Source organism: Lutjanus erythropterus, chromosome 11 (genome assembly GCF_056507025.1).
Source record: "Lutjanus erythropterus isolate fLutEry1 chromosome 11, fLutEry1.hap2, whole genome shotgun sequence".
Classification (NCBI taxonomy): Eukaryota; Metazoa; Chordata; class Actinopteri; order Lutjaniformes; family Lutjanidae; genus Lutjanus; species Lutjanus erythropterus.
In genome coordinates this window covers 39,186,851-39,212,199 of record NC_139327.1, presented here as the reverse complement: position 1 = coordinate 39,212,199, position 25,349 = coordinate 39,186,851, and the positions used below count along the sequence as shown (strand labels likewise).

General features: G+C 33.8%; 2 protein-coding genes across 2 annotated transcripts in view; one reads left to right on the top strand and one right to left on the bottom strand.

Annotated features, from left to right (window-relative positions):
• The first annotated feature begins 638 nt into the window (after positions 1–638).
• vps26c (VPS26 endosomal protein sorting factor C) lies at positions 639–23,718 on the top strand. Its single transcript, XM_084730462.1, has 8 exons — positions 639–830; positions 1,787–1,930; positions 3,091–3,240; positions 5,426–5,506; positions 6,981–7,055; positions 7,146–7,296; positions 7,371–7,523; positions 23,457–23,718. Exons 1-8 carry the CDS (start codon positions 774–776, stop codon positions 23,537–23,539), a joined length of 894 nt encoding a protein of 297 aa, XP_084586588.1. The 5' UTR covers positions 639–773; the 3' UTR covers positions 23,540–23,718.
• A 367-nt stretch (positions 23,719–24,085) lies between these two features.
• The window catches only part of ttc3 (tetratricopeptide repeat domain 3), a 46,483-nt gene continuing 45,219 nt past the window's right edge, over positions 24,086–25,349 (bottom strand). Inside the window, exon 47 of the mRNA XM_084730082.1 lies at positions 24,086–24,355. Within this exon, the coding sequence (XP_084586208.1) occupies positions 24,245–24,355 (111 nt within the window). The 3' untranslated portion in view covers positions 24,086–24,244. The remainder of the gene's footprint in view (positions 24,356–25,349) is intronic.

The following is a 25,349-nucleotide window of genomic DNA, read 5'->3' as shown; positions in this document are numbered from 1 at the left end:
GACCAACAGTATAAAGATTTGATCATACCTGAAAAAAAAAAAAGAAAGAAAGAAAGAAAAGAAAGACTGAAGGAAAAGCTCAAGTTTTGACAGATTTTACTGGCACTATTTCTTTATCATCCAGTGAAAAATAATTACAATGAGATCTGTGGATTATTCAGTAAAAAAATAGACACTGTTTTCCAAATGCATGGCTGTTAGATTTTTTGAAATGTCAGTTTATTTCAACGCATAAATTAACGATAATGATAAATGAAATTCGATTGAGTCGAGGCAGAAATCTCAAATCTCCCCATCAGTTGTTCTCCATCATATGATGGAGTATAAGGGTACATTTAGAGGAAAAATTTACATTTTGACAATAAAGAATAAATGTTGAGAATAAAGTCAAACTCTTTTATTAGTGCCAGGAACAAGAAAAAAATAAGTCAGAGGAGGATTTTTTTTTTTCATTTTGCATCATGAGAATAAAGATGAAATACCATGATGAGAATAAAGACAAAATGGTATATCAGTTTAATTATTTCTTTCTAACTGTTTCTCCTCGCCATGTCTGGTCCTAATACTCCAAGTTTCTTGGATGCTTTTACTTTGAAGATTCCACTTTTATTCTGAAGGATCTGGCCCGGAAGTCGTTTTGTTGTTGCTGCTGAGCGGAACTAAAGTCACGAGAGCAGCTAGAAGTAGATAAAACAGTTTGTTTGTTTGTTGTTTTTAACAAACAGAGCCTGTAAACAGTTGTTTGGTGTCTGTGTGATGTGTGCTGGTCAGAGATGAGCGTCACTTTAGATATAAGACTGAAAAGAGCGAACAAAGTTTATCATGAAGGGGTGAGTATATAAACCACAGTCAGCTGACGAGCTGCTACTGTTCTCTGTTCAGCTAACTGAAACCTTCATGTCTCGGTGTTTAACTTTGACTATGAGATAAATAGTGTATTTTTAAAAGACGTTAACTAGCTAGCCAGCTAGCTAGCAGGGAGGCGCTGACACCCCGTTAATTAGCTGCACCTGGCGAGCAGCTGGTCAGCTGGGTGTCACATCAAAATCTGTCCCCCGGTCAGATTCTGTGCCGCTCGAAGATCAATACTAAGAAAAACACTGATAGATTGACCAAATATTGAAAAATGAAGTGCTGGTTCTCCTCAGACAGACCAGTACACTTCAGGTTATCAGTTAATGCTAATCACAGCTATCAGTGTCAGGAAACAGCGCTTAAAATACAAATAAGAAACACAAAAACAGTTGAACTGGTATCTACAACAACTATAACTGATACTGTTATGGCTGCTGCTAATACTACAATCTGTACTGAGGTTCTAGTATAAGTGCTACTAGTCCATGTCGATCTGCTACTACTGTTTCTATAGATATTATAGATGCTGATCCTGCCGGTGTAACGACTATTAAAGTGATAGTTCACCCAAAAATGAAAATTCAGTATTTATCTACTCACCTTCATGCTGATTGAAGGACAGGTTTAATTTATTAGTCCACAGAACTCTGCTGGAGTTTCACAGGAAAACAGTGTTGCAGAATCTCCCAAACAATGGAAGTGAATGGTGACCAGTTTTCAACAAGCAACAGAATAAAGCTTTTTTTTTTTTTTTTTTTTAAGCTGAAATTCCTTATCAGCTCACAGAATTCTGGTACTGGAGCTTCTCAGGGAGCTGCAGATGTTTTTGTCTGGAGAAGTGCAAGCTGTTCATGTGGTTTAAGACTGCATCAGATCTGTGTCACCAGTGAAGACAGCAGTCAGGACATCAGTGGTGTTGTTTTGTGTGCAGGAAACGGTGGCCGGTGTCATCCTGCTGGTGTGTAAGGAGGCGCTGCAGCATCACGGCATCTCTCTGAGTATGGAGGGGCTGGTGAACCTGCAGCTGAGCTCCAAGAGCGTCGGCGTCTTCGAGGCCTTCTACAACTCTGTCAAGGTGAACTATGAAATGAATAATATGAGTAGTGAGTTAGAAAATCTGCAGCCTAAAGAGATGCCTTCCTAATGATGAGATTAAACAAACTGCAAACTGAATACATTTTGGTTTTGGTTGAATAGACAAAGACATTTTAATGCGTCACCTCAGGCTCTGGGAGCAGGTAATACACTTCAGACTAAACAATGAATGGATTAAATGGAATAATTATCAACATATTAATTGCTAATTACAGCCATAATCCTTCTAATTGTGGAGATAAATGACATGAAGCGAGCGTGTCAACACACAGTGGGAACAATGCGAATGTTCGGGCTAAAACTAATGATTATTTTCATTATCAATTAATTAGACCCCGTAATATTTTCAATTAGTCATTAGCCCAAGGTTACGTCTTCAGATGAGCTCTGAACAAAACCACAAAATGTTCAATCTGCAGTCACGTCGTCAGGCTGAAAACGTTTCTGTTTGCCTTTGCATTTCACAAAAATAAATCTGAGGATTTTGATTCATATCTTAAACTTTTACTTTTCTGTTTTATCTTATTTTGATTTTCTACGTTAAGAAAACCACTAAATTCTCTCAGCTGAGAAGCAGGAACCAGAGTGTTTCTACTTTTGTTTGATGAGTGACTAAAAATGACCATCTAATCAATTTGTTGACTCATTGTTTTAGCTCTGATAGATAAACAGTAGTTATTTCAGGCACATGTTACATAGAGTCTCATGTCAGAAGCTGTTTTTTTTTGTGTGTGTGTTTTTAAAGAACAAATGTGACAAAACAGGTCAACAAAGCTGCATTCAGGTGCTCTGATCAGTCTGTAAAGATGCAAAATAATCATGTAATCATTGAAAATAATAACTTTATTTATGTAAAAATAAAACAAAGTTACAGTGTAATACAGAAATAAAAATGGTGGACAGATTGAAGAAATAAGTTAAAGACTATTTAAGATAAACAGCATGAAGAAAAAAGTTCTGTAACAAATAATGAAGTAAATGATATCAAATGATTAAAAAGCCAATCAATAAATGATCAGATGAATCAACAGAGTCAACAAATTGATTAGATGATCATTTTCAAGTTTCCTTAATGATCAAGGCAACAAATCTCTATTTAAAATAACCTGTTGCTAATATTAATATATAATCTAATTTCAGCCCATCCAGCTGATCAGCAGTAACATCGAAGTGGCCAAAGCAGGAAAAGTCCCAGCAGGCAAGACTGAGATCCCCTTCGAGTTTCCTCTGAGCACAAAGAACAACAAAGTTCTGTACGAGACGTACCACGGTGTCTTCGTCAACATTCAGGTGAGCGAGACATTTTCTCCTGTCATGTGACAGGAGGACACTTACATTATGACACGTTCACAGACTTCATGCAAAGTCCTGAAAGTTTGGAAAATGGTTCATTTTAATCATTTTATGTTTTCAAGTTAAGGAACGTGTTTGAATTTGAATATAGTCCCTGAAAGCTGCTTGATTTTCAACATCGTCTGGTGTTTCATTCACATAATCACTAATGGAAACAAAAAATCATTTAATATTTTAATTAAAATGATTCATAATGAGTCATATTTATCATTCATGCCTCAATAAATCCTCTGATGATCCTTTACCCTCAACATTCAAACCTTAAAATAATCAGGATCGTTTTTATATCTTGATGCGTCTTTATTTTTCTGTTCACTTTGCTGCTGTAACACGCTAAATTTCCCAGTTGTGGGACTAATTATGGAATATCTTATTTTATCAAAACATACAATCAAATGAACAGCTGGTAAAAGAACAATATACATCAATAACAATGAGAAATAAGTAAATGATAATATACTCTCACTACTATATCTCACTGACTGAGACGATTCGATACGTATCTCGATACATGTTCAACGATACGATACATTTTATAAATCTTTAAGTGGCCAACGATTCGGTTCGATACGATACGATACAAGACAATGCAGTGTGTCAGTCTTTACATTTTGATTCAACTAATGCTACATTTGTAGAGTGCTGTTAGTGTCAAAAATCCTGAGTTTGACTAAATATAGTAACAGTAGAGACAGAGAGGAGGAGACATTATTATGAGTCTCGTGTAAATGAGATGAGATAAATGAGAAAATTTAAAATGTGAGTATTTGTGCAGTAAGATGATGAGCTGCTGTGTTTCATATTCAGAGTGCTGTGGTTTAGATCAGTGTGGAGGAACAGTGAAGTGTTACCTGCTCTCACAGTCACATGACGTCTCTGTGGTCAGACTCGTGTCTCTGTTCTCTGCTGTCCGACACGTTTTACATCAATAATCTGCAGCAGAGTTTCTCATCTTTCTTATGAAACACAAACTTATTCTACACTTAAGCATTATGAAAGTTTGGTGGTGCGACGCGGTACGATGTCACTTCTGTCGCTGTTTTCAGCGCCGTCTGTTTTAAGTAAATGAAGAGGAGACACAGGAGAGGGAGGAGGGAGCGCTTGTTTTGTGAACGCAGCAGCAGGTGTCTGGCGAGAGCGGTGCAGTCAGAGACAGCAGGGGAGAGAAGACGGAGGAAAGTTAACAGTGGCAGCTCCCTGATGCCAAAATTAAACGTATGCACATCCCAGTGAGATGTATTGATACGTTAGTGCTGCATTGTTACTGATTCATGTTCAGCTTTTTACCGATGCAGGTCGTCCGAACCAATGCACCCGTATCTAACACATTAAAGTCTGATGCATCGGGCGCATGAGTGAATCGTTACACCCTTATAATATACATTATTGCTGTGGATATGAAAGAACTTCCCGTTTCATTTATAGTAACAGTTCAGATGTGATGATTTTTGTTTTAGGTACCTTGAAAGTGCTTTAATTTTATTTTTAAAAAGCTTCATGAATGCTGAGGACACAAAGACACACAAAAACACTTTTACCTACAAACTGAACCCTCCAGGATTTCACAGCCTCTGTCTTAGATGGTTGCAGCCTGATTTCACAGCTGCTTTTCTAAAAAAAAAATGTGATGCATGTTGCCGTGTGTTTTAGGCATTTTTGGAGAAAATTGCAAATAAAAAGTTGCAAATTGAATTAAATTAAAGATGTAAAAATTAAAAATCAACAGCAGCTTGTTCCAATGAGAATAAAAGAAGCACCAGAAAGGCTCAGGATTACAAAAATTCTTTCAGTCTGCTTTATTCGTACTCAGATATAAATGAATCCAGAGTTTCTGCAGGAGACGTAGGAAGCTGTAAGTTTATACTGAGATCTCTCCTAAAAACTCAAGGCAGACCAGTGCACTGAATATTCAGAATTTTGCATGAAATTAAAGTTAATACGGTTTGACTACAATGGAATTACAAAAATACACACACAGTTTTGTTGCACGTACTGTATCCGAACACCAGAAATGAAATACCATGGAATAAAAAATCAGATTCACAAAGCGAAGGTTGAAATAAAAGTTGTTTGGTTCAGTTTTTCTGTCGGTAACTCGTCCTGTTGGTCGTCTGCTCCTCAGTACACCCTCCGCTGTGACATGAAGCGCTCGCTGCTGGCCAAAGACCTGAGCAGGAACTGTGAGTTCATCGTACACTGTCAGGTGAGTCCAGCGTGATGTCAGTCACATAAAATACTGTGATATCAGACAACTGTGAGACGACTTTTGTTTGTTTGTGAGGTTGTTAGTTTTGTGGCCGTACAGGATTTTAGGACTACATGTGATCAGAGTTCAGATCAGACCGTCACAGGGTTTTAGATCACACTGTCAGATTTAGGACATTTCTCATTATTTTTCTCACAGTGGACGAGTCTTACCGGTGGACTAAGTGATTTAGAAATGACCCTCCATGTCCGTGTTTCATGCGACGCGTTCAAATGACATAAGTGAAATCTTTTTACTATTTTACTCTAATTTACTGTCATTATTCCTCTGATATAAAGTCACGCTTCTGTGTAACAACCACTTCCTGAACAAATAGAGCAGAGCCTCCTGAATTTGCCCCCAAAATGCTGCCAAAACTTTTATTCAAAATTACCAACGCAGCTTTCAGAATTCTCCTGCTGAAATACATCATCATAATCATCAATACATCATTATAATGCTATGAATTTGTGGTTGGAACTTCCAGGATGGACTCAGCCTTCTGACCACTTTGAATTCTGTTTTTGTGTTTACTTTTTCGTCTGTTTCATGCTGCGCTCTGACCGACTGCTGAGTCATCCTTAACGTGTCCATATAAAGAAAAGACAGTCGCGCTCACATGTTTATAATTTAACATTTGATCATCTGTGTGCAGATCGGATGACAGACTAACCAGCATGTTAAATTAATCGAACATCCAGCTGAGAGACGCTGTGGAGACACAGTGAGAAGATTTTAATTCCTGTAACTGATTTTAACGTGTGATTAATGTTGGATATTACAAATATTTTAGTGCGTTTTCTTTCATCGTTTTATCTGATGTAAAGAGTCTTTGAGGATCCTGAAAAGCGCTCTATAGAATAAATGTCTTATTATCATTATTATTATTACTATCAAAGCGATTATTCTTTCCTTTGCCGTCTGTCCTTCCTGCATGCAGCAGCTGCAGGAGTGTTTCTTTCAGTCTGGATCATGATGGTTATGATCATCTTCTTCTTTATCATTTGTTTGAGCTGTCAGTAGTCTCGTCCATGATGCGATTGGTCAGATGCTGCAAACGCCGCCCCGGTTATGTGAACGCTCTCGTGTCTAGATTGATAAACGCTGACATCATGAACGCTGACGGCTGTAAATTGAAATATTATTTTCTGTTATTAGTGAATGAAGAGTAAGTGGAGGTCGGACTAGGAAAGATTTTAACTTCTTCCTGTCCCGTTTGAACATGAACGGTATTTCAGTTGCACAGTTACTTGCATGTTGCTGATGATCTTGTTTTTGTTTTTATTGCTTTTATATTTTACATTTGTGTTGTCTGTCTGTCCTGTAACCATAAAGCTGGTCTGAGATCAGTAGTGTAGTTTGTTCACCCTCATGTCAACAGTCCAGACGTTTTAAAAGTTTCTAAACTGCGTGAAATCTGTTTGATTTCCAGCCACAGAAAGCTAAAGTCGTCCCCACTCCGGTCAACTTCACCATCACTCCAGACACCCTGCAGAACATCCGCGAGGTGAGAAACACCAGAACTTCCCTTTATGTTGTTTCTTTCTCTTTTTATTTTAAGTTGTGCTGACAGGAAGGAGTTGTTTTCTGTCTCCAGAGGACTTCGCTGCCAAAGTTTCTGATCAGAGGCCATTTAGACGCCACCAACTGTGTGATCAGCCAGCCGCTGACCGGAGAGGTGGTGGTGGAGAACTCGGACGTTCCCATCAAGAGCATCGAGCTGCAGCTGGTGCGAGTGGAGACGTGCGGTGAGTTCATGCCGACCGACGAGTGGATGAAATCTCTCCGAGCTGCAGGTTTTCTAAATGTCGGCTGTGTTCAGGTTGCGCCGAAGGTTACGCCAGAGACGCCACGGAGATCCAGAACATCCAGATAGCCGAAGGCGATGTCTGCCACGGCCTCGCTATCCCCATCTACATGGTGTTCCCCCGACTGTTCACCTGCCCCACGCTGGAGACCACCAACTTCAAAGTCGGTCAGTAAAACCTCTGCAACAGCGCTTTTATTTCCTCACACAAATGTATGTCCTTTTGTAATCTTAAAAACAGGTCAGAAATTTAGTAGTCAAAAAGTGTCTAGTGTCTTTTCAGAAATTACAGCTGGACACTAGTTTTTAGTGAACATTACTCGAAAAGGAGTAAACAGTGCATTTTTTAGGAACTATTTTCAAATGCAGATAGGACTGTTTGAATTTTTGAGTGCGGTTGTATGACATACTAAAAATTCATTATGAAGTATATGGTCTATTAAGAATATTTTCACTGCTTTATCTTCCTGCCAGACGGTGTTTTCTGAAGGGGAAACTGTTGTATATAAGACAGATATTTTTCTCTCCAAGTCACCAGACTCCTTAAGGAAAAACAGTCATTTTATCCTGCAGACAACTGGAGTTGCTGGTCCAACGCTGCCTCAATGGGTTAGTTTGTGTTATTGTGCGACTTTGGTGTTTGAAAAGGTTATTTCAGATTTACAGAAGTCACACAACAACAACAAACAAACTTACAGATCGAGGCAGTGGTAGACCAACAACTCTTGTTTTCTGCAAGGTAAAATGACTGATTTTTACAATAGTTTGGTTGGTTTGGAGAGCTATATTTGTCTGTTTTTTTTGTAGAAAAGGCTGCCTGACATCAAGGTAAAGCAGTGAAATATAGCAAACACTTAAACTGACATTTCACTGAGGGATTTGTTTAGTGTTTAAAACTAATGTGTGGAACATTCATACCACTCTTAGTCCATTTAACACAAAGCTACATAAAAGCAGCAGGTTAGCTTGTTAGCACAAATAATGGAAGCAAATTTATGCATCCAAGATCTTATGTTAGTCCTAAACCAATGTGTGCCACATATATCTGTGGAACATAGAAATGACCCAGCATTGAACAGTGAGCCTGTCTCTGTTCAAGAGACCAGCACCTCCAAGTTAATTAATGTTTTTTTTGTTTAATCTTTCTAAAGTCAAAGTGTAAAACTGGTGATTAACCCTCTATGGTACACATTATGATGCCAGTGAGGGAAATGTGTTTTTATGTCTCAAAATAGACTAAATAAACATAATCTGAAGAATTTTTATTTTTATTTTTATTTTTGGAAGTTTTTGGGGTTCGTTGCCTGTAGGCAACATTGTACCATAATGGTGCATAAGTGAAAAAGAACGTTCCTTTTCCAATTTGAACATTGTTTATTTCATAAACATATGCAAAATAATTCAAAACATCAAGACGTCACAATTCATTTTAAATTTTAAATTAAAAAGAATTATGAAAAGAATTTAAATATGTATGTATGTATGTATGTATGTATGGTCATATATATGTATGTATGTATGGTCATAAGTATGTATGTATGTATGTTCATATGTATGTATGCATGGTCATATGTATGGCCATATGTATGTATGTATGTATGTATGGTTGCATGGTCATATGTATGTATGTATGTATGCTCATATGTATGTATGCTCATATGTGTGTATGTATGTATGTATGTATGTATGGTTATATGTATGTATGTATGTATGCTCATATGTATGTATGCATGGTCGTATGTATGTATGTATGCTCATATGTATGTATGTATGCATGGTCATATGTATGGCCATATTTATGTATGTATGTATGTATTCTCATATGTATGTATGTATACATGGCCATATGTATGTATGTATGCTCATATGTATGTATGTATGCATGTATGTATGTATGTATGGTCACATGTATGTATGTATGTATGTATGCATGGTCATATGTATGTATGTATGCTCATATGTATGTATGTATGTATGTATGTATGCATGCTCATATGTATGTATGTATGTATGCATGCTCATATGTATGTATGTATTTATGCATGCTCATATGTATGTATGTATGTATGCATGGTCATATGTATGTATGTATATATGTATGTATGTGTGTATGTATGTATGGTCATATGAATGTATGCATGGTCATATGTATGTATGCTCATATGTATGTATGTATGCTCATATGTATGTATGTATGCATGGTCACATGTATGTATGTATGCATGTATGGTCATATGTATGTATGCATGTATGCTCATATGTATGTATGTATGTATGTATGCATGGTCATATGTATGACCATATGTATGTATGGTCATATGAATGTATGCATGGTCATATGTATGTATGGTCATATGTATGTATGTATGTATGTATGTATGTATGGTCATATGTATGCATGTATGGTCATAAGTATGTATGTATGTATGTATGTACGCATGGTCATATGTATATATGGTCATATGTATGTATGTATGTATGTATGTATGTATGGTCATATGTATGTATGTTTGTATGCATGGTCATATGTTTGGCCATATGTATGCTCATATGTATGTACATATGTATGTATGTATGCTCATATGTATGTATGCTCATATGTATGTATGTATGTATGTATGGTAACATGTATCTATGTATGCATGGTCATATGTATGAACATATGTATGTATGTATGTATGGTCATAAGTATGTATGTATGTATGCTCATATGTATGTATGTATGTATGTATGCTCATATGTGTGTATGTATGTATGTATGCTCATATGTATGTATGTATGTATGTATGCTCATATGTATGTATGTATGTATGTACGGTCATATATATGTATGTATGTATGTATGTATGTATGTATGTTCATATCCCTCTATGGTACACATTATGATGCCAGTGAGGGAAATGTGTTTTTATGTCTCAAAATAGACTAAATAAACATAATCTGAAGAAATTTTATTTTTATTTTTATTTTTGGAAGTTTTTGGGGTTCGTTGCCTGTAGGCAACATTGTACCATAATGGTGCGTAAGTGAAAAAGAACGTTCCTTTTCCAATTTGAACATTGTTTATTTCATAAACATATGCAAAAATATTCAATAACATCAAGACGTCACAATTCATTTTAAATTTTAAATTAAAAAGAATTATGAAAAGAATTTAAATATATATGTATGTATGTATGTATGTATGTATGTATGTATGGTCATATATATGTATGTATGTATGTATGCTCATATATATGTATGTATGCTCATATGTATGTATGCTCATATGTGTGTATGTATGTATGTATGTATGTATGGTCATATGTATGTATGTATGTATGTATGGTCATATGTATATATGCATGGTCGTATGTATGTATGTATGCTCATATGTATGTATGTATGCATGGTCATATGTATGGCCATATTTATGCATGTGTGTATGTATTCTCATATGTATGTATGTATGTATACATGGTCATATGTATGTATGTATGTATGCTCATATGTATGTATGTATGCATGTATGTATGTATGTATGGTCACATGTATGTATGTATGTATGTATGCATGGTCACATGTATGTATGTATGCTAATATGTATGTATGTATGTATGTATGTATGTATGTATGTATGCATGCTCATATGTATGTATGTATGCATGCTCATATGTATGTATGTATGTATGCATGCTCATATGTATGTATGTATGGTCACATGTATGTATGTATGTATGTATGCATGGTCATATTTATGTATGTATGCTCATATGTATGTATGTATGTATGTATGTATGCATGCTCATATGTATGTATGTATATATGTATGTATGTGTGTATGTATGTATGTATGGTCACATGTATGTATGTATGTATGTATGTATGCATGGTCACATGTATGTATGTATGCTAATATGTATGTATGTATGTATGTATGTATGTATGTATGTATGCATGCTCATATGTATGTATGTATGTATGCATGCTCATATGTATGTATGTATGTATGTATGTATGTATGTATGTATGCATGCTCATATGTATGTATGTATGTATGCATGGTAATATGTATTTATGTATGTATGTATGTATGTATGTATGCATGCTCATATGTATGTATGTATGTATGCATGCTCATATGTATGTATGTATGGTCACATGTATGTATGTATGTATGTATGCATGGTCATATGTATGTATGCATGGTCATATGTATGTATGTATGTATGTATGTATGCATGCTCATATGTATGTATGTATTTATGCATGCTCATATGTATGTATGTATGTATGCATGGTCATATGTATGTATGTATATATGTATGTATGTGTGTATGTATGTATGTATGGTCACATGTATGTATGTATGTATGTATGCATGGTCACATGTATGTATGTATGCTAATATGTATGTATGTATGTTTATTTCATAAACATATGCAAAAATATTCAATAACATCAAGACGTCACAATTCATTTTAAATTTTAAATTAAAAAGAATTATGAAAAGAATTTAAATATATATGTATGTATGTATGTATGTATGGTCATATATATGTATGTATGTATGTATGCTCATATATATGTATGTATGCTCATATGTATGTATGCTCATATGTGTGTATGTATGTATGTATGTATGTATGGTCATATGTATGTATGTATGTATGTATGGTCATATGTATATATGCATGGTCGTATGTATGTATGTATGTATGCTCATATGTATGTATGTATGCATGGTCATATGTATGGCCATATTTATGCATGTGTGTATGTATTCTCATATGTATGTATGTATGTATACATGGTCATATGTATGTATGTATGCTCATATGTATGTATGTATGCATGTATGTATGTATGTATGGTCACATGTATGTATGTATGTATGTATGCATGGTCACATGTATGTATGTATGCTAATATGTATGTATGTATGTATGTATGTATGTATGTATGTATGCATGCTCATATGTATGTATGTATGTATGCTCATATGTATGTATGTATGTATGGTCACATGTATGTATGTATGTATGTATGCATGGTCATATGTATGTATGTATGCTCATATGTATGTATGTATGTATGTATGTATGCATGCTCATATGTATGTATGTATTTATGCATGCTCATATGTATGTATGTATGTATGAAAGGTCACATGTATGTATGTATGCTAATATGTATGTATGTATGTATGTATGTATGCATGCTCATATGTATGTATGTATGTATGCATGCTCATATGTATGTATGTATGTATGTATGTATGTATGTATGCATGCTCATATGTATGTATGTATGTATGCATGCTAATATGTATGTATGTATGTATGTATGTATGTATGTATGTATGTATGTATGTATGCATGCTCATATGTATGTATGTATGGTCACATGTATGTATGTATGTATGTATGCATGGTCATATGTATGTATGTATGCTCATATGTATGTATGTATGTATGTATGTATGCATGCTCATATGTATGTATGTATTTATTCATGCTCATATGTATGTATGTATGTATGCATGGTCATATGTATGTATGTATGTATATATGTATGTATGTGTGTATGTATGTATGTATGGTCACATGTATGTATGTATGTATGCATGGTCACATGTATGTATGTATGCTAATATGTATGTATGTATGTATGTTTATTTCATAAACATATGCAAAAATATTCAATAACATACATATGTATGTATGTATGTGTGTATGTATGCATGGTCATATGAATGTATGCATGGTCATATGTATGTATGTATGTATGTATGTATGTATGTATGTATGGTCATATGTATGCATGTATGGTCATAAGTATGTATGTATGTATGTATGGTCATATGTATGTATGTATGCATGGTCATATATATGTATGGTCATATGTATGTATGTATGTATGCATGGTCATATGTATGAACATATGTATGTATGTATGTGTGTATGTATGTATGGTCATATGAATGTATGCATGGTCATATGTATGTATGGTCATATGTATGTATGTATGTATGGTCATATGTATGCATGTATGGTCATAAGTATGTATGTATGTATGTATGTATGTATGTATGTATGCTCATATGTATGTATGTATGTATGTATGTATGCTCATATGTATGTATGTATGTATGTATGTATGTGTATGTATGTATGTACGGTCATATGTATGTATGTATGTATGTATGTATGTATGTATGTATGTTCATATCCCTCTATGGTACACATTATGATGCCAGTGAGGGAAATGTGTTTTTATGTCTCAAAATAGACTAAATAAACATAATCTGAAGAAATTTTATTTTTATTTTTATTTTTATTTTTGGAAGTTTTTGGGGTTCGTTGCCTGTAGGCAACATTGTACCATAATGGTGCATAAGTGAAAAAGAACGTTCCTTTTCCAATTTGAACATTGTTTATTTCATAAACATATGCAAAAATATTCAATAACATCAAGAAGTCACAATTAATTTTAAATTTTAAATTTAAAAGAATCATAAAAATAATTTATATATATATGTATATATGTATGTATGGTCATATATATGTATGTATGTATGTATGTATGTATGTATGGTCATATGTATGTATGTATGCCCGTATGTATGTATGCTCATATGTATGTATGCATGGTCATATGTATGTATGTATTCTCATATGTATGTATGTACGTATGTATATATGTATGGTCATATGTATGTATGTATATATGCTCATATGTATGTATGCTCATATGTATGTATGTATGTATGTATGTATGGTCACATGTATGTATGTATGCATGGTCATATGTATGTATGTATGTATGTATGCATGTATGCTCATATGTATGTATGTATGTATGTATGTATGCATGGTCATATGTATGACCGTATGTATGTATGTGTGTATGTATGTGTGGTCATATGAATGTATGCATGGTCATATGTATGTATGGTCATATGTATGTATGGTCATATGTATGTATGTATGTATGGTCATATGTATGTATGTATGTATGTATGTATGTATGTATGTATGTATGTATGTATGGGCATATGTATGTATGTATGTATGGTCATATGTATGTATGTATGTATGTATGTATGTATGGTCATATGTATGTATGTTTGTATGCATGGTCATATGTTTGGCCATATGTATGAATGTATGGTCATATGTATGTATGCTCATATGTATGTACGTATGTATGTATGTATGCTCATATGTATGTATGTATGTATGTATGCATGTATGGTCATATGTATGTATGTATGTATGTATGCTCATATGTATGTATGTGTATGTATGTATGTATGTATGGTCATATGTATGTATGTATGTATGCTCATATGTATGTATGTATGTGTATGTACGGTCATATGTATGTATGTATGTATGGTCATATCTCTCTATGGTACACATTATGATGCCAGTGAGGGAAATGTGTTTTTATGTCTCAAAATAGACTAAATAAACATAATCTGAAGAAATTTTATTTTTATTTTTATTTTTGGAAGTTTTTGGGGTTCGTTGCCTGTAGGCAACATTGTACCATAATGGTGCGTAAGTGAAAAAGAACGTTCCTTTTCCAATTTGAACATTGTTTATTTCATAAACATATGCAAAAATATTCAATAACATCAAGAAGTCACAATTCATTTTAAATTTTAAATTAAAAAGAATTATAAAAAGAATTTATATATATATGTATATATGTATGTATGTATGGTCATATATATGTATGTATGTATGTATGTATGGTCATATGTATGTATGTATATATGCTCATATGTATGTATGTATGTATGTATGTATGGTCACATGTATGTATGTATGCATGGTCATATGTATGTATGTATGTATGTATGCATGTATGCTCATATGTATGTATGTATAGTCATATGAATGTATGCATGGTCATATGTATGTATGTATGTATGTATGGTCATATGTATGCATGTATGGTCATAAGTATGTATGTATGTATGTATGTATGTATGTATGTGTGTATGCATGGTCATATGTATGTATGGTTATATGTATGTATGTATGTATGTATGTATGTATGTATGGTCATATGTATGTATGTTTGTATGCATGGTCATATGTTTGGCCACATGTATGAATGTATGCTCATATGTATGTATGCTCATATGTATGTATATATGTATGCTCATATGTATGTATGTATGTATTTATGCTCATATGTATGTATGTATATATGTATGTATGTATGCTCATATGTATGTATGTATGTATGCTCATATGTATGTATGTATGTATGTATGTATGCTCATATGTATGTATGTGTATGTATGTATGTACGGTCATATGTATGTATGTATGTATGTATGTATGTATGCTCATATCCCTCTATGGTACACATTATGATGCCAGTGAGGGAAATGTGTTTTTATGTCTCAAAATAGACTAAATAAACATAATCTGAAGAAATTTTATTTTTATTTTTTTTTTATTTTTGGAAGTTTTTGGGGTTCGTTGCCTGTAGGCAACATTGTACCATAATGGTGCATAAGTGAAAAAGAATGTTCCTTTTCCAATTTGAACATTGTTTATTTCATAAACATATGGAAAAATATTCAATAAAATCAAGAAGTCACAATTTATTTTAAATTTTAAATTTAAAAGAATTATAAAAATAATTTATATATATGTGTATATATTTATGTATGTATGTATGTATGGTCATATATATGTATGTATGTATGTATGGATGTATGGTCATATGTATGTATGTATGCTCATATGTATGTATGCATGGTCATATGTATGTATGTATTCTCATATGTATGCATGTATGGTCATATGTATGTATGCATGGTCATATGTATGTATGCATGGTCATATGTATGTATGTATTCTCATACATACATACATATGAGCATACATACATACATACATATGACCATACATGGATACATACATACATACATACATACATACATTCATATGACCGTACATACATACACATACATACATATGAGCATACATACATACATACATATGACCATACATGCATACATACATACATACGAGCATACATACATACATACATATGAGCATAAATACATACATACATACATACATATGAGCATACATACATACATACATACATATGAGCATATATACATATGACCATACATACATATCACCATACATACATATCACCATACATACATACATACGTACATACATATGAGCATACATACATATGACCATATATTCATACATATGGCCAAACATATGACCATGCATACAAACATACATACATATCACCATACATACATACATACATACATATGACCATACATACATACATACATACATACAGACATACATACATACATACTTATGACCATACATGCATACATATGACCATACATACATACATACATACATACATACATATGACTATACATACAAATGACCATGCATACATTCATATGACCATACATACATATGACCATGCATACATTCATATGACCATACATACATACACACATACATACATATGGTCATACATATGACCATGCATACATACATACATACATACATACATACATACATACTTATGACCATACATGCATACATATGACCATACATACATACATACATACATACATACATACATACATATGACTATACATACAAATGACCATGCATACATTCATATGACCATACATACATATGACCATGCATACATTCATATGACCATACATACATACACACATACATACATATGGTCATACATATGACCATGCATACATACATACGTACATACATACATATGAGAATACATACATACATATGACCATGCATACATACATATGAGCATACATACATACATATGACCATGCATACATACATATGAGCATACATGCATACATATGAGAATACATACATACATATGACCATACATACATACATGTGACCATACATACATACATATGAGCATTAATACATACATACATATGACCATACATACATACATACGTACATACATACATATGAGAATACATACATACATATGACCATGCATACATACATATGAGCATACATACATACATATGACCATGCATACATACATATGAGCATACATGCATACATATGAGAATACATACATACATATGACCATACATACATACATATGACCATACATACATACATACATACATACATATATATGACCATACATACATACATACATACATATATACATATATATATAAATTATTTTTATAATTCTTTTAAATTTAAAATTTAAAATTAATTGTGACTTCTTGATGTTATTGAATATTTTTGCATATGTTTATGAAATAAACAATTTTCAAATTGGAAAAGGAACGTTCTTACATACATACATACATACATACATACATACATATGAGCATACATACATATATACATACATATGACCATACATGCATACATACATACATACATACATACATATGAGCATACATACATACATACATACATATGAGCATAAATACATACATACATACATATGAGCATACATATATACATACATATGAGCATACATACATATGACCATACATACATATGACCATACATTCATACATATGGCCAAACATATGACCATGCATACAAACATACATACATATGACCATACATACATACATACATACATATGACCATACATACATATGACCATGCATCCACACATACATATGACCATACATACATACATACATACATACATACATACTTATGACCATACATGCATACATATGACCATACATACATACATACATACATACATACATACATACATATGAGCATACATGCATACATACATACATACATACATACATACATATGACCATGCATACATACATACATGTGACCATACATACATACATATGAGCATATATACATACATACATATGACCATACATACATACATACGTACATATATACATATGAGAATACATACATACATATGACCATGCATACATACATATGAGCATACATGCATACATATGAGAATACATACATACATATGAGAATACATACATACATATGACCATACATACATACATACATACATACATATATATGACCATACATACATACATACATACATATATACATATATATATATAAATTATTTTTATAATTCTTTTAAATTTAAAATTTAAAATTAATTGTGACTTCTTGATGTTATTGAATATTTTTGCATATGTTTATGAAATAAACAATTTTCAAATTGGAAAAGGAACATTCTTACATACATACATACATACATACATACATACATATGACCGTACATACATACATACACATACATACATATGAGCATACATACATACATACATACATACATATGACCATACATGCATACATACATACATACATATGAGCATACATACATACATACATATGAGCATACATACATACATACATATGAGCATACATACATATGAGCATGCATACATATGAGCATACATTCATACATATGGCCAAACATATGACCATGCATACAAACATACATACATATGACCATACATACATACATACATACATACATACATACATACATATGACCGTACATACATACATACACATACATACATATGAGCATACATACATACATACATACATACATACATATGACCATACATGCATACATACATACATACATATGAGCATACATACATACATACATACATATGAGCATACATACATACATACATATGAGCATACATACATATGAGCATGCATACATATGAGCATACATTCATACATATGGCCAAACATATGACCATGCATACAAACATACATACATATGACCATACATACATACATACATACATATGACCATACATACATATGACCATGCATCCACACATACATATAACCATCCATACATACATACATACATACATACATATGACCATGCATACATTCATATGACCATACATACATACATATGACCATACATACATACATACATACATACATATGACCATGCATACATTCATATGACCATACATACATACACACATACATACATACATATGGTCATACATATGACCACGCATACATACATACATACATACATACATACATACATATGACCATGCATACATACATACATGTGACCATACATGCACACATACATACATACATACATATGACCATGCATACATACATACATGTGACCATACATACATACATACATACATACATACATACATATGAGCATATATACATACATACATATATATATAAATATATATATAAATAAATGAATTGTGACTTCTTGATGTTATTGAATATTTTTGCATATGTTTATGAAATAAACAATGTTCAAATTGGAAAAGGAACGTTCTTTTTCACTTATGCACCATTATGGTACAATGTTGCCTACAGGCAACGAACCCCAAAAACTTCCAAAAATAAAAATAAAAATAAAATTTCTTCAGATTATGTTTATTTAGTCTATTTTGAGACATAAAAACACATTTCCCTCACTGGCATCATAATGTGTACCATAGAGGGATATGAACATACATACATACATACATACATACATACATACATATGACCGTACATACATACATACACACACATACATACATATGAGCATACATACATACATACATACATATGACCATACATACATATGACCATACATACGTACATACATACATACATACATACATACATACTTATGACCATACATGCATACATATGACCATACATACATACATACATACATACATATGACCATGCATACATTCATATGACCATACATACATACATACACACATACATACATACATATGGTCATACATATGACCACGCATACATACATACATACATGCACACATACATACATACATACATACATATGACCATGCATACATACATACATGTGACCATACATACATATGACCATACATACATACATACATACATATATATGACCATACATATGTATGTATGTATGTATGTATGGTCATATGTATGTATGTTTGTATGCATGGTCATATGTTTGGCCATATGTGTGAATATATGGTCATATGTATGTATGCTCATATGTATGTACGTATGTATGTATGTATGGTCATATGTATGTATGCTCATATGTATGTATGTATGTATGGTCATATGTATGTATGTATGTATGTATGCATGTATGGTCATATGTATGTATGCTCATATGTATGTATGTGTGTGTATGTATGTATGTATGTATGTATGTATGTATGCATGTATGGTCATATGTATGTATGTATGTATGTATGTATGTATGTATGCATGTATGGTCATAAGTATGTATGTATGTATGTATGTATGGTCATAAGTATGTATGTATGTATGTATGTATGTATGTATGCATGTATGGTCATAAGTATGTATGTATGTATGTATGTATGTATGTATGTATGTATGCATGTATGGTCATAAGTATGTATGTATGTATGTATGCATGTATGGTCATAAGTATGTATGTATGTATGTATCTATGCATGTATGTATGTATGTATGGTCATATGTATGTGTGTATGCATGCTCATATGTATGTATGTATGTATGCTCATATGTATGTATGTGTATGTATGTATGTACGGTCATATGTATGTGTGTATGCATGCTCATATGTATGTATGTATGTATGTATGCATGCTCATATGTATGTATGTATGTATGTATGCATGTATGGTCATAAGTATGTATGTATGTATGTATGTATGTATGTATCTATGTATGTATGTATGTATGGTCATATGTATGTGTGTATGCATGCTCATATGTATGTATGTATGTATGCTCATATGTATGTATGTGTATGTATGTATGTACGGTCATATGTATGTGTGTATGCATGCTCATATGTATGTATGTATGTATGTATGCTCATATGTATGTATGTATGCATGCATGTATGGTCATAAGTATGTATGTATGTATGTATGTATCTATGTATGTATGTATGTATGTATGTACGGTCATATGTATGTATGTATGTATGTATGTATGTATGGTCATATCCCTCCATGGTACACATTATGATGCCAGTGAGGGAAATGTGTTTTTATGTCTCAAAATAGACTAAATAAACATAATCTGAAGAAATTTTATTTTTATTTTTATTTTTATTTTTGGAAGTTTTTGGGGTTCGTTGCCTGTAGGCAACATTGTACCATAATGGTGCGTAAGTGAAAAAAACGTTCCTTTTCCAATTTGAACATTGTTTATTTCATAAACATATGCAAAAATATTCAATAACATCAAGAAGTCACAATTCATTTTAAATTTTAAATTAAAAAGAATTTTAAAAAGAATTTAAAAAGTTTCTTGGCTAAATGTTGCCTGTAGGCAACATTGTACTATTTAGGAACAACCCATTGAAATAAATGTGTAAAGTATAAAACTTTAAACTACTTAAATCAACAAAGATAACCATTGCCATAACCATTTGAAAAACAAAAACAACAAATTCCAGTGTTTGATCATCACTGCTTCATTTCAGTGCATGTTTTCTGTCAGTCCCCTGTGTCTTTCCTGACATGTGTTGCCATCACTTGTGGTGTTGCTGCTCAGTGCTTATGGAACTCCATGAAGCAGTTTTTTTCAGGAGTGAAGCACAGGCAGGTGACACATTTTGTGCACTGTGGCTTCACTATACCCTTACATCCAGGGTATCTGCATCTGCCCTTTTTCTCCACCCAAATAGGCCAGTGGTCAGTGTTGTGTTTGCTATAGTGATTCCATAATGGTTCACTGTTGCAGGCAACATTGCAACTTTCCATGATGGCACGTTGTTGCCTCAGGGCAACAGCTGCACTTTAACAAGTTTCCACTATTAAATTAGTAAATAAGTTGCATGAAACTATCAAAACTTAAAGTTTACTCACCTATTAGTGTGAAGACATTTTTTCCAGGTGGAAAAGGGACAAAAAATAACTTTTTGAGTCTTTTTTTTGCAGCAAGGTAGCAGAGCTGTCTCCTTAGAAAAAGCCCGCCAAGAAGGGTTTCAAAATCGCTTCCTGGAGGTCATGTGACAACTTAAAGCATTGTTAATGGTTCCCTATGGTTTTACCTCTTTTTTAAAGTATTGCATCATTTAAAGGGATGCATTGTGGAGATGTGACAGGGCAAAAATGGGTTTGTTGCCTGAGGGCAACATGGTACCATAGAGGGTTAACTGTTTTTCTGCTCTGAGTAGTTGTCAGGCAACCAGCAGAGACTCGTTACTGATCCCAGCCAACAAACAGTCGGGCACATGAACCCCAAAAACAGAATTTTTAACTTGTATAAGTAAACATCCAAGGTATTATGTTAATTAGTGAACTCTGGAGTTCCCGCACTTCCATTCCTTGTGCTACTGCATTAACAAGCTGCTGGCTGTAGTTGTTTTCTCCTGTTTATAGTTTTTATGCTAAGCTAAGAGTCAGCTGCTAGTTTGATACTGACTGTACAGACATGAGAGTGGGATCGATCTTCTCGTCTAACTCTTGGCAAGAAAGCAAACAAGCATTTTTTCCTAAAACGTCGAACTGTTTCTTCTGCAATAATGTTTTTATTTGGGCGTCCATCATGTTTTTAAAGTGCTCATAGTTTTGCAGTTCCAGTTAATGTACCCTGAACCCGACTTCCTGTCACCACTGATCATATTTCAACTACTTCTAAGCTGCAACCCAATTTGGTTGGATAATTAAAGCAAGATAAGAAAAACAAATCACTAACAGAATGTACTCTGATTGGTCAATTACAGTATTTTAAGATCTGTTATGTTATATTCAGTTTACTGTCAGGAACAAGTAAAGAAACCAGAGAAGAAAAAGTCAAATTTAAAAAGCTGAAATCTGAGAACTTTGATTTTTCTTCCCTTCAAACATCAAAGTAGCTGGCGATCAGTTTAGTGGTTGACAAACTCATCACTTCAGTTCTTTGTGCTTCTGTAATAAAGTTAACCGACTGCTGGCTGTAGCTTCATATAACGTTATCAAGGCCAGCTCTTAAAGCCTCCGCCAGACGAGTTTCCCAAAATGTATGAAACACACCTAAAAATATCAGAAATATTTCAGATAATAATGTGCTGATATGTTTGTTTGTGTCCTTTTAGAGTTTGAGGTCAACATCGTCATCGTGCTTCATGATGACCATCTGATCACAGAGAACTTCCCTCTGAAGCTCTGCAGAGTCTGAACCCAGATGTCACATCAGCACCGAGAAGATAAGTTTTATAAACACACAGACTGAACATCTTCAAACCACAGAGGACACGACCCTGTCTGTCCTGTCTCTCTGTGGACGTCTGAACTGATTCTCTGCTAAATGTTCCTCTGAAGACAGAAAAAGAAACAATACGAACCAACTTAAAACGAGCCTGATTCTCTGGTCACGTTCATCCATATTTCTGACAAAAGTGTTTAGTTATATTTCAGTTTAATGTCACGTTTTTGAAATTGAACTTTGACATTTTTATAACCATCATTCAAAGGACCAGTGTGTGAGATTTAAGGGCATTTATCAGCAGAATATGACGGTGTTTGTTGTGTTTTTGTTACCTTAGAATGAGCTGTTGTTAAGATCTACAGAAGATGAGGGTCTTCTACATGCTGGGAAGGGGAGAGCGAGGTGAGGAGTTTACAATCTGTATGCTCATTGCTAGATGTCACTAAATCCTGCACACTGGTCCGTTTATTTTGCCTTAAATTCCTCGTTTCCATGTGACAGATGAGCAGAGACGAGTTCAAACACAAGATGTTCTTGTTTATTCAAAGTATAAATCGCCTCCTTGTGTTAACATTTAAATGATACAAAAAAAAAAAGATTCAATGAAGTAAGTGTTTAAAAAAAGAAAGAAGATAAAATCAGAATGTGATAGTGAAGGATGAAGTGGTTAAGACATCATGGGGCTTGGCGTCTCCGGCCAGACAGTGCAGGGAAGTCTTCAGGCAGCAGTGCGTGGTCTCTGCAGGTGGGACAGGTGCTCTGCTCCTTCAGCCACGACTTTATACACTGAAACACAAACACAACAAAGACTGTATGTTAAAAAAAACTCATCAAGTCTAGATCTTCACTAGGGACGTGCACGATTATTAAAATTCTATTTATGCACGAGGTTTCCTGTAGGATGTGGATCTTATCCTGCAAAAAGAGCAGGCAGCTGATGCTAACATGCTAACGTCAGCTCTGTGTTCATGATGTTTACCTGCAGACCCTGTGATTCTGCTTTGTCTGTAACGTTGAAGCATTTAACAAGTTGTCTTTATGTATTGTTGGATGGTTTGTAATAGATCAATAGATTACTGAACAATGTGCTCAATTTTCGTCTCATCTTCTGCGTGTTTTCTTACCTTTAGACTAGGAGACGAGTCTAATTTAGGGCTGCAAAGTGTAAGCACTTTCTTCCATCGATCATTGGTAACATTAACAATCAATCGACAGTGTTGGGGGTAATGATATTACTTTTTTGGGTAACAAAGTAAAGTAACACATTACACTTAAAATATTGGTAACGAAACTACTTTACTAGGCTATAGGAACGCGCTTTCCTGCATTACCCAAGCCATGTTTGCCTGTGTGTAAAGTTCTGGGCCCCGTTTCCCAGAGCCTTCGTAGCGCTACGTGCGTCGTAAGTTGTATTTTAAGGTCTCCCTTAAGGTTGTCCCAACTCTGGGAAACAGCCCATAACCTTAAGGGAGACCTTAAAATACAACTTACGACGCACGTAGCGCTACGAAGGCTCTGGGAAACGGGGCCCAGAACTTTACACACAGGCAAACATGGCTTGGGTAATGCAGGAAAGCGCGTTCGGGGTTTGGGGTTTCGGCCAGTGGTGATATTCTTATTACTTTCAGTTTATTGCTCGAAAGGACAAAAGTATTTGTGTGAAATGTGCTCTATGCGCAGTCGACAGGTGTCTTTCAACTAGTGTCAAGTCAATGAGCAACCTGTCAAAGCATTTGTCAGCACAGCAGGGCAACAACAAACTTATATGTTTGTCCATGTA